The sequence below is a fragment of the Hipposideros armiger genome, unplaced genomic scaffold, assembly GCF_001890085.2.
Source record: "Hipposideros armiger isolate ML-2016 unplaced genomic scaffold, ASM189008v1 scaffold_574, whole genome shotgun sequence".
NCBI lineage: Eukaryota > Metazoa > Chordata > Mammalia > Chiroptera > Hipposideridae > Hipposideros > Hipposideros armiger.
The window spans coordinates 436,039-446,767 of record NW_017731924.1 but is presented as its reverse complement, the minus strand read 5'-3'; the positions used below and the strand labels follow the sequence as shown (position 1 = coordinate 446,767).

Here is a 10,729-nt window from a genome sequence, read left to right as displayed (position 1 = left end):
GGTCACCGACAGACCACGACGTCCCCGTGAAATGCATCCCACCTGAGACATTTAAGCAACCTCCTCAGAGATAGCTAAGTTCGTGTTTAAAATCATGGCTCTTTTTCTTATTGTTGAAAAAGTAAGACATAAACACACACACTTCAACAATGCACATTGCAAAAAGCGTGAATGTGGTGAAAAATAGGCCCTCCCACCTGGGCCTTTACTCCCAGGGCCCATCGCTGGGCGGGGTGTTTTGTCTTTCCAGAGTCTCTGCACACAGAACCACGGGGGCGTGTGTGGCATAAACATGCAGGCACCGTTCATCTACGCCCCCACTCCACCTCCGCTCTGGAATGCAGCAGAGTACCCGCTATTTTGTTCCTTTGCTCCTCACCTAACCACACATGTGCGCAATACCCCAGCTGCACCGCACCCTCCCCCGTGGCTCCGCGGCCCCTCCATCACCAGGCCCGTTTCTAGTTCCTGCCATGTGTCTGCTTTTCCCCACTTCTCCCTCTCTCTGCTGCCTCCCAGCACTGGGTCCTGTTGCACCCTGAGGCCGTTCGTGTGGTCAGCCACAGGGCAGAGGGCTGGGCCGTCCCACCTGGTTGCCATGGTTCCCAGATAATTGATCCAGGACTTCAAACTCTGGGTCTGCAGTGGGGAGCACAGGGTCCCGGGCAGTGTCATTGTCTGTGGTCCCGCTAGCGCTGACAGAAGAGCTGTGAGTGAGACCCCTCTCTCTGAAGAGTGCCGCCGTCCTTCAAGCTGACGGAGAACAAACGGGACCAGAAGTGGCCACAGCTCGGTGGTCATCCCATCGACCGGCCTTCTTCAGGCGGGTGGATGGAACTGCACTACTGGAGGGGAGCACTAGATCGGGGTTCAGAAGCCAGAGTTCTCATCCCCTGCAGACTGCCTGTGTGACCACGGGCAGGTGGCCTTCTCTCTCTGGGCCCCGTGTCCTCACCTGTGCCAGGACTGAGGTCTCCCCTCCAGTGCTCCAGGAGGCTGAGGACTGGGGACCTTCTGTAGCTGGCCAGTCCTGTCTGTGCTGGGCGCACCTTGCAGCCCTTTATTTGCTGACACACTTTTTTCCTCCTCTAGGGAGATCCCGGGATCAAAGGTGACAAAGGAGCTCCCGGTGGGAATGGCCAGCCTGGGGACCCGGGAATCCCAGGCCACAAAGGCCACACGGGCCTGATGGGACCCCAAGGCCCACCTGGGGATAGTGGGCCGGCCGGGCCCCCGGGGCCTCCGGGCCAGCCGGGATTTCCAGGACTGAGGGTAAGGGTCCTGGCGCTGCCTCCGACGTGGGGCTCCCTGGGGCCCGAGGGAAGCCAGGGAGGGATGTGGCCTTTATAGGGACTGGGTTGCAGATCCCAGTAACCTGTGTGACCTGGGGCAGGTGACCCCCTCTCTGAGCCTGTCCTTCCGTGTCAGCCAAAGGGAGAGGACATCCTCCCCTGACAGGCTTGTCATCACATGAGAAGGGAGAAAAGTGCATAGCTTAAGACTCGCCAAGGAGGGTCCCTCTGCTGCTCTGCCCTTGACATGACACCCCTTGGGCAGCAGCGCCCTTCTGCCCTGGGACCCTGTACGGAAGATGACTGAGGAGATGCCGCCAGCTCCGTGGTCTGAGCGTCCCTGGGGTGGCTCGCCATCTGTTCCCTGCCTGGCTGTGCCTCCCTCCTGTCTGCCTTCCCGGGGGACCCGGTCTGGGTCTTACTTCTCCCAAGCTTAAAAGGAAACGCTTGTTTAGAGCATTTTTTCCCTTTGAACGTATTTTATTCTAGTGACGTAACTCTTACTTTACACACGCTTGTCACAGAAGCACACGTTGGCTATCGAGAGGAAAACAGCTGCCCAGGTGGGAGTGTGGTGGGGGCTGGTTGCCCCATCCATGTGACCTCCCCGTCCCCTCTCAGCAGCCACATGGTCCCCAGGCCTAGGTGATCTCCAGTGTTCCCATCAGCCGTGACACTTGATGGTTCTGTCACTTCCCGGTGGCTGTACCAGCCTGAGTCTCAGCCACCCTCAAAGAAGCCAGGCAGCCAGAACCCCTCTCTCAGCCAAGTGCGGGGTGAGGGCCGTGGGATGGGCTTCCAGAGCCCCCCTGGGTCCCAGCCCAATTTTCCGAGACCTGCTGCTTGGGGTAGCAAGGACCTCTGGGGCTGTCATAAAAGATGATTGACCAGGGAAGAGAAAGAAAATAAGGAAATGGAGTCCATCTCACACCGAGCCCCGTGCCAGGTGCCGGGGCCACAGAGACAAACCCAGCAAGCCCCGCACCTTTGAGGGGTGGACGCTGCCCTGCGGGAGCCAGAAGACGAGGCAGGAGCCCGATGTGTGAGGACTGCTCTGGTAGAGCCTGCTGGGAATCTCCTGTCACCGTGTGAGCCTGCAGGTGGCACTGTGCTTGTTAGGCCCACAGACAGCTTCTGTGATCCAGGCTCCAGGACTGTATCAGACACCTGTGTAGGGGCCAGGTGACCAGGGCAGGTGAAACAGACCCTGGAAGCCAGAGTGGCCAGTCTAAGAAAAAGCAAATGTGACTCGAACAGTGGTTCTCAACCTTCCTAATGCCGCGACCCCTTAGTACAGTTCCTCATGTTGTGGTGACCCCCAACCATAAAATTATTTTCGTGGCTACTCTATAACTGTAATTTTGCTACTGTTATGAATCGTCATGTAAATATCTTTTTGTTTTCCGATGGTCTTAGGTGACCCCTGTGAAAGGGTCATTCGACCCCCAAAGGGGTCGTGACCCGCAGGTTGAGAACCGCTGCTGTAGGCGGTGGTCTGGAGCTGGTCCTGGAGGTAGCAGGACTCAGGCAGGGAGAGCTCGGAGGCCAGACCTCCCAGGCCCAGAGCTGGGCGCGGGGTCCAGTGAAGGAGCAGCAGGGGTGAGAGGGACAGGCCGCAGGGGCCTCAGACAGCCTGGAGTCCAGGCGGCACGCAAAGGGCACACGCTTCCGGCGTGACAAGGAAGGGGGAGGGGCTTGCGGGTGTAAAAAGGACTGGACTAGGAAATGGGAAGCGCGTTGCCGTGAGCCTCTCAGTTCCCTGAGCCGTCTTTCCAGGTCCCGGTGGCCGGAGTTCCTGGGAAGATCAATAACGCACCTTCCCTCCCTCCTAGGGGGAACCTCCCTCTCTGGACACCCTGCGGCGGCTCATCCAGGAAGAACTCGGGAAACAGCTGGAAAGTGAGTGCATCGCTGGCCTTCGTCACCGCCCGGCATATAAGGACCGGATGCTCCTAGGAGCCCCGGAAGCAGCCCTGCATTCACCCGCAGTGCTTTTGAGACCTGGTTTAGGAGAGGCCCCCTGAGAGTGGCTGATGCAGAAATCAGGACCCAGGAGCCCCCTGCAGGCTCCAGCCAGCCTTGTCTGACACAGCCCCCTGTCCACGGCTTCCCTGTAGTGAGGCTGGAGTTACCTCTGCTTGGTTACCTCTCTGAAGGGGAGCTCACTACCTGCAGAACCAGCTCTGCCATGGCCACTCATTGATCTGTGCATTCGGTCATTTATCTAATGAACTGGTAGTGACTTTGGCAGGCCTGCGATGGGCCCCGCGGAACTCCCGGCTCAGGGGAGGAGGTGGGTTAGGAAGCAGACAAGGTGATCTCAGTACATCTAAGGATCATTAATGACCGTCATATCCAGCCCACCCTTTATAGACGAGGGATTTGACACTTGGATATATCATTAAATAGCTCCGTGTAAGCCACTTAAACCCCGCCCCTGCCTCAGGTTCCCCAACTGACAATTACAACAGCTCTTTCCGCTGCACTGCTGCTGACGTCACTGTTACTGCTGTCAGTCGGCCGGGTCATGATTGTAGCAGCCAGTGGGTACTGAGCGCTTTCCGAGTGCCAGGCACAGCTTTAATGTGTTATCTCATTTACGGCCTCCTCACACCAAACCAGTGGGGCCGGGCTTATTCCATTGCCTCCGTTTCACAGAACAGGAAATGAGGACTAAGAGAGGTCAAGTGACTTGTCCCAGGCTGCACAGCTGGCAGTGGCTGCACTGGGCGCCCAGCCCAGGCAGTCTGGCTCCAGAGGCAGTGGCGGTCCCCCTCAGCCCCGTCGGCCACTGCGGGCAACCCCGGTCAGCAGGTGCACGTACCGGGCTGCAGACGTGTTCGGTGCTGTGCTGTGGCTGTGGCCCTGATGGCTGTTGTTTCGCGCTTGTTATGTCTCCTCGGCGCTGACATTCACAGTGTCAGCATCCTGTGCTCTGTCCTTTGTCCCGCCTTCATGACAGGTCTCTGTTTTTCCTGCTCCGTAGCCAAACTTGCCTACCTCCTGGCCCAGATGCCGCCCCCGGCACACATGAAGGCATCTCAAGGCAGACCCGGGCCCCCGGGCCCCCCCGGGAAAGATGGGCTTCCAGGCCAGGCAGGCCCCATGGGGGAGCCAGGACGGCCCGGGCAGGGGGGTCTGGAAGGACCTTCTGGACCAGTAGGACCCAAAGGTGAGTGAGGACGGGAGCGTGCACGAGGGCCGAGAGGGACGCGGTGAGGCCCCCCCGGCATCAGTTAGGCACAATCTATTCCACGCACATCCCCCAGCAGCTTGGTAACGCCCCGAATTTTGGCATCATGTAATTTTTTCATATGTATAAGAGGTTTTCATACTTGACATTTTTGGAAAACGATGCTTCTGCCAGGAGGATTGAATCAATTCCCTTCTCCTTTTTTGTTCTGACTCCATCTCCACCGCTCAATTTCAGGGAATCATACAAAATGTCCTCTTTCCCCTTCTGACTTGAGAACTGACTGAGGATTAAGCCATTTAATCTCCAGGCAGATGGACACTAAAGGCGAGCTTGATAATTGAACAAAGCGGCTCGGAGCTGCAGCCGAAAATGGCGGCAACCTCCCCAGTGCTCAGGCCGCGTGCCTTACCTGGATGCAGGTAGCCGGTGTGGAAAGTGAGACAGCAGCAGCTCTTTCCTTCAAGGGCAGCGCCTGTCCCTCGTAGCGTAGCCGGTGGCAGGCCGGCGAGAACGCACTCTCTCTGCAGGTGTGGGAGCCCGAGGAAGGGGCTGACGCCAGACTCACCACCCTGATAATTCACTCCTTCCCTCTGGCGAGGAATAAACAGGGGGTGGGGAAGGGGCTGCGTGTGGTGTGATTTCCGCTGCCGTTTGGCGACCCGGCGTTAGGGAAATGGATGTCCCTACCATCTTCCTCTTTCCATGGCCCATTTCCTTATCATTCATTCATTCATTCATTCATTCATTCATTCATGCTCTGTAATGTGTCTCCTACGGAAAAGGCTTTTTTTCTTAAATTTCTGTCCAAGTCCCACCTCTTTTGGTTCATAACTGGTGCGTACTAGAGATATTCTGGAAACGACATGGCAAAAAATGTGAATGACGAGAAAAAAAAGATGAGAGTTTAATCAAATCTGTACGGTATTAACTCACACGTAATCTCAAATGTCCACCCAGGGGAGTTGGACCCTCTCTCCCTGGAACATCTGCTGTGGTTTTAAATCCCTATGATGGCACGTACCCCATTCTGCCTCATATTAGTATGTTCTCTGTGCCCCGTTTCATCTCTTATTAGATCTCAAGCTACTTGAGGGTACAGCTATGTCTTACGTCTATGCCTATATGACGTGGGATGTTGAATTTATTTATCACCCAGTTCCTTCTCGGAGGTTCCGACAAAATGCTCTGAGGATGGGGACGTGTGGCCTGCAGGAGTGGGTGTCTGTGGCCACACGTGTGTATCTAGGAGAGTCTGTGGCCGTGTGCATTGGGCTGCCTGTGTTTGAGAGAATCTGTAGGTATATATGCGTGCATGTATGTTTTTTCTAGAATGTGTGCGAATGTGCACACGTGTGTATGTGATTGGGTAGTTATGTGCGTGAGTAAACGTTTCGGAGTAAATACAGTGTTTGAGCATGCGTTCAGGATGGACCGTCCAGTTATTCGGGTGTCCACATGTGTGTATTTCTGCATGTGAGTGTGTGCTTGGGCGTGAGTGCATGTGAATGAGTGTGTGAGCAGGAATTAGGGCCCCAGGGTGGTGTGTGTGTGAGCAAAGGGGGTTTGGAGCTACAGTCCAGTGGGGGCACCATGCCTCCTGCACGGTGTGGCCCTGTCTCGGCCTTCACCATGGGTCTCCACCAATAAAGGTGTGTGTTTTTCTCACAGGTGAGCGAGGAGCCAAAGGTGACCCAGGTACGCCTGGCGTTGGCCTCCGAGGAGAGATGGGACCCCCTGGAATCCCAGGTAGGCATGGTGTCTGGGGTCTCGGGTGGGGGTTGCCGTCTCCCAGGGCCCAAGATGCAACAGCAGCTGTCCCGCCTGCATCACCACCAGCCTCAAGGGAAGGCTGGGGAGATAGGGCTTCGGTTACCACAAGGGCCCTGAGCCACCGATGGGATCTTATTAAATCTTTCTGAAATGTCAGCTTCTTGACTTACTGAGAAAACTGTAGTACATTCCATGAGTTCTTGAGGTGTGGCCCATGAATTAAAAATCCCATGAAATGGTCCCAAAGAAAAGGAATCTGGGGTTATTTACGTAAGTCTGGGNGCATGTTTGGGCTGGCGGGTCAGAACATGTGGGTGGTTTATTCCAGGCCACATGGTCAGTCTGTGCTCCAGCTGCAGCTTGAGTCCGGGTTCCATGAGTTGAGTCCGGGTCCCCTGGCCTGAGTCCGGGTCCCCTGGCTTGAGTCTGGGTCCCCTGTGGGTTGGTCTTCACCAGGTTTCTGGGCAGAGGGTTCCATGCATTTCTAACCAAGCTCCCTGGCGCGCCCTACATGCTGCGGTCCACGTCTTGGGCTGCTGAGCAGTGGACGAGGGTTGTCGGTAACATGCGAGAGGAGAAAGCTTGCCCTGATCCTGTCCAGCTCCCCCAACCCCCAGTTTATTTCTGAACCCTGAGGTGCACCCTGCCAGCCCAGCCACTCGAGCTGGTGACCCTGTTTTATTTTTTTCTACCATGCAGCCCAAGCCGCCTGGGCTCTGTCCACTGATGTTCACCTGTTCATTCAGGTGTCCAGCCCTTCGAGGTCCAGCCTCCTTCTCTATCCTCTTATTCCTAATCTGCTGTCACCGAGCAGCCAGGAGCCCACTTTTGCGAGACTCACTGTGACAATGACTCCATTAGTCGTGATACAAGCAGGTCATTTGTTGGCGAGGTACAGCTATATTCCCAGTTTACAGATGAAGAAACTGAGTAAGGTACAAGAGCTTAAAGGGGTTATACAGAGGCGGTTCAAGGTCACGGAGCCAGTAAGTGCAGGAGCCAAGATTGGAACCTGGGCAGGCTGCCTCCAGAGACCGGCGTCTTATCGGTGTCTTATTTCGCACGCTGTGAACCTGCTTCTCAGAGAGGGCTCTCCATCACTAGCAGGTTTCTACCATGGCCGTCCCAGAGGTCCTCTTGATGGAGTCACTCACCCCATTGACAGTGAGCCCAGAACTGGGGGCTCCCCTTCTAGGACCTTGGTTTGTCTCCTCTGCACAGCCTGACCTAAGAACCCTACTGGGGATGTCCTTGGTTGGCTAAGGGATCCACGCATCAGTCCCATCGATTGTTGTCTTTGCTGAAACATGACTTGAGTGAAAATGTCCATTTTGAAGACAGTCGTGTCACTTGCCATGTGCTGATGCTGCGAAGCCCACTGATGTTTTGTTCTGTCCATAGGGAGAGTCGGGAGAGAAAGGAGTGCCAGGCAAGGAGGTAAGTGTTGCCCACCTCTTCTCCAGTGGCGACCTTTTTCTGGGGGAGACGCTGGGCCGGCTTCACGAGGGGACGACACGTGCAGCCTCAGGGGCCCTCGCTTCAGGGCTCTGCTGCCACTGTCCTGAAAACCTTAATGCTTTCTGAACAAGGACCCACGTTTTAATTTTGCAAGGGGCCCCCAAATTCCATTGCCAGTCCAGGGCACCATCGGTCCATGCCAAAATGCTGCCTTGGCCGACTTTCTTTGGCTACCCCCAAACAAAGCAGGTACCCCGTTATGCTCTGTCCTATCACCCTGCTCTGTTCTGCCATAGCCCAGGAGATTGGTACAGAGTAGGTTCAAAAACCCCTGATAAATGATGAATAAAAGAGTGAGTGAATGTAGAAGCAACAACCCAGGGGCTCTGTGTGTGAGTTCTACGGACAAAGCTGCACACTGGCCCCGGGGAAATGACTGTCCTGCCTTGGGTTCCNCCCTGTGTCCGGACCGCAGAGGAGAGGCTGGAGTGCAGAGGTGGCCCCTGCACGTTGATTTGGCTTCTGAGCTGCGGACAGGTCCCCTGCGAGCTCCTCACTGTCTGCTCTCACTCACTTTGACAGTAAAGCAGGATGTCCAGCGGCCACGTCTGTCTCCCGATGGCGGCAGCTGGCTGGGGACTGGCCAGAACTGGGCAATGTGTGGCCCCGGGCTCCACCTCCCCAAGAAACTGGCTTGAGGGTATGTGTGTATGTGACACGGTGAACCGGTGCTCAATAAATCTGACTTCCTTCCCCTCAGTTCCATGTGATGATTCCTTTCTTAGCTCCGTTTCGTTGCCAGGTTCGTTTGGGAAGGGAGGGAGGGATGTTTCTATGTGGGACCTGAAAAGGCACGTGAAAGCAAGCAGTATCTGCACAGACCATTCCAGACCCGTTTCCCATTTCTCCGAGGGCTCCTTCTCAGGAATTGCAGTTGCTGTCTTCACCTCTTCTAACCCTGAGGTCGGGGAAATGGAGTGAGATGAGGACTCGGCCTGCTTTGGGAGCTGCACTGGGGAGGAGGCCTCACCCCGACAACTTGACCTTTGACTGCATAATTAACCAGGATGCTCTGCCTGTGACAGGACACGCTGTTGCTATGGAGACCTTTGTGAGGTTGTCAGGCCCAGTCTCACCTTGGTTCCTTTCCAGAATAGTCCCTGTAGTCAGGGAAGAATGGAGAATTGGCAGGGGTTACTAAGCTGGCTGCCACTCTGAGCTGCCTTATTCTCCAGGGGTCTGAGCGGGTGGGGATACAGTGGACAAGGACGTGGCAGAGACGGGGCTGGAGGACACGTGTCCATTCCCAGACGGACGCCCGTTCCTTTGAGCTCCACAGACGTGGCATCAGGTGCTGCCGGGGATGGCAAGGTGAACAGGATACATGGAGGTCGCAGTCTGGAGAGACCGGTACATAATTAACTGCAAACACCATTCCTGGGCTTCGCGCAGGGAGGTGGACGCACATGGAAGAGAGCCTTACAATTGAATTTCATTAGTGCTATGAAAGATAAAGTCTGTAGATAGCACGGAAGACTAGACAATAAAAATTAAAAAACAGTGCCATNGTTTCTTAGCATTTCTGTGCACGGTGGTGTTTGTACCTGCTGTGGGCTATGCGTTAATGCAGGTGAAGCCTGCATGTGGGATGTGCCTGGGAGTGTTAGCTCCTCTTACTGGGACGGGTTTCCAGGCGGCTGGCATATCTGGGCCTGTGCTTCACAGACAGGTCATAACATGTCGGCACCTTTTGGTTCAAGGACCGATGAGGAGTGAGTTCCCGTATGTTCCTTGTTTATTCATCTAGCAGAGCGCCTCCTGTGTATCTGGCTCTGCGCTAGGTGCAGATAGAGATGGGGCACGTGCTGTTCCTTTGGGCCACGCTTGGCCAGGGAGAGAGCCAGGTAGATACAGCCACCAATGAGGAAAGTCCGAGAAGGAGGGACCCGGTGAGCAGAGGAAGCGGCCAGCTCAGCCTGGCGAAGCTGAGCTGTGACTTTGAGGCCTCACAGGAATTTGTCTGACCCTCAAAGCGAATAGCCAGGAGCATTCTTGAATTTTCTGATTTGTAGTCTGCCACGGGATCTTATTGGTTAAGCGTATTTATCAAACTCAGAAAGGTGCACAAAACACCCATCACGTGGGAGCATGTTAGAGTGATAAGAGTCAGCCCTAGAACCTGGAGTGGATGGACCCTCCACCAGTGGTGGCCTGACTGCACTAACCACCTGTCTTCCTGGGTGTCAGTGTCTGCACCTATTAAATGGGGCTATAATGGTGCCCTTAGTGGTGGAGTCAGAGGAGGTAGTGCTCAGACACGCTTGCTCAGCTGAGAACAGCATGCCTGTGATGTGAGCCCTTGTGTTGGACGGTTTGTTCGCTCCTTCAAGCAGCGTCTGAGTTGAAGGATGTGCGGATGAAGGAATGCATGTGGTCATGAGCGTTTACTATGGGGTGCTGTGGGACCGATCACTGGGCTTTTTCATGCACACAGACATTTAATTCTACATCAATATTATGAATTAAATATGAGCGCCTGATTCGAGCTCCTCTGAGTAACGAAGTGGTTTATTGAGAGCCAGCTGGTCCGAGGAACAGCTGTGGGTGTGGAATCGGGTCCCCCATATCCGCTGAGCTCTCTGTCCCACGGCTGTGCTCTGCGGCGTCCTGGCAGAGTCCTGGCGGAGTTACTCCTTCTGATTCTCCCACCAGGGCAAGAACGGATCACCTGGATCTCCGGGAGACCGGGGCCCTCCAGGAAACCCAGTGAGTACCCTCCCGCTGCTACGTGATGGAGTCAGGGCCAGCTGTGCAAGGGGCACGCGGCTCACATCACAGATTGTCTGGTCTCCATCCTTGGAAGCATCCGTGGGGAAACAGGGGGTCCAAATGGCAGAAATAGGCTGGAGAGAGGATCCGGAAAGGGCCTCTTTCCAAGTTGAAAATGCGTGCACGTGGCTCTCTGTTGTCTTCAACCAGGCATCCACAGGGACAAAACTGTTAAAGAATTTTT

The 10,729-nt window shown here is 55.3% G+C and overlaps 1 protein-coding gene across 1 annotated transcript in view; it reads left to right on the top strand.

Moving 5' to 3' along the window:
- The window catches only part of COL22A1 (collagen type XXII alpha 1 chain), a 200,887-nt gene extending 194,512 nt beyond the window's left edge, over positions 1-6,375 (top strand). The window contains exons 57-61 of the mRNA XM_019624053.1: positions 1,093-1,272; positions 3,125-3,191; positions 4,279-4,464; positions 6,157-6,234; positions 6,281-6,375. Coding sequence (XP_019479598.1) covers positions 1,093-1,272; positions 3,125-3,191; positions 4,279-4,464; positions 6,157-6,234; positions 6,281-6,375 — 606 coding nt within the window. The remainder of the gene's footprint in view (positions 1-1,092; positions 1,273-3,124; positions 3,192-4,278; positions 4,465-6,156; positions 6,235-6,280) is intronic.
- The last annotated feature ends 4,354 nt before the right edge of the window (positions 6,376-10,729 follow it).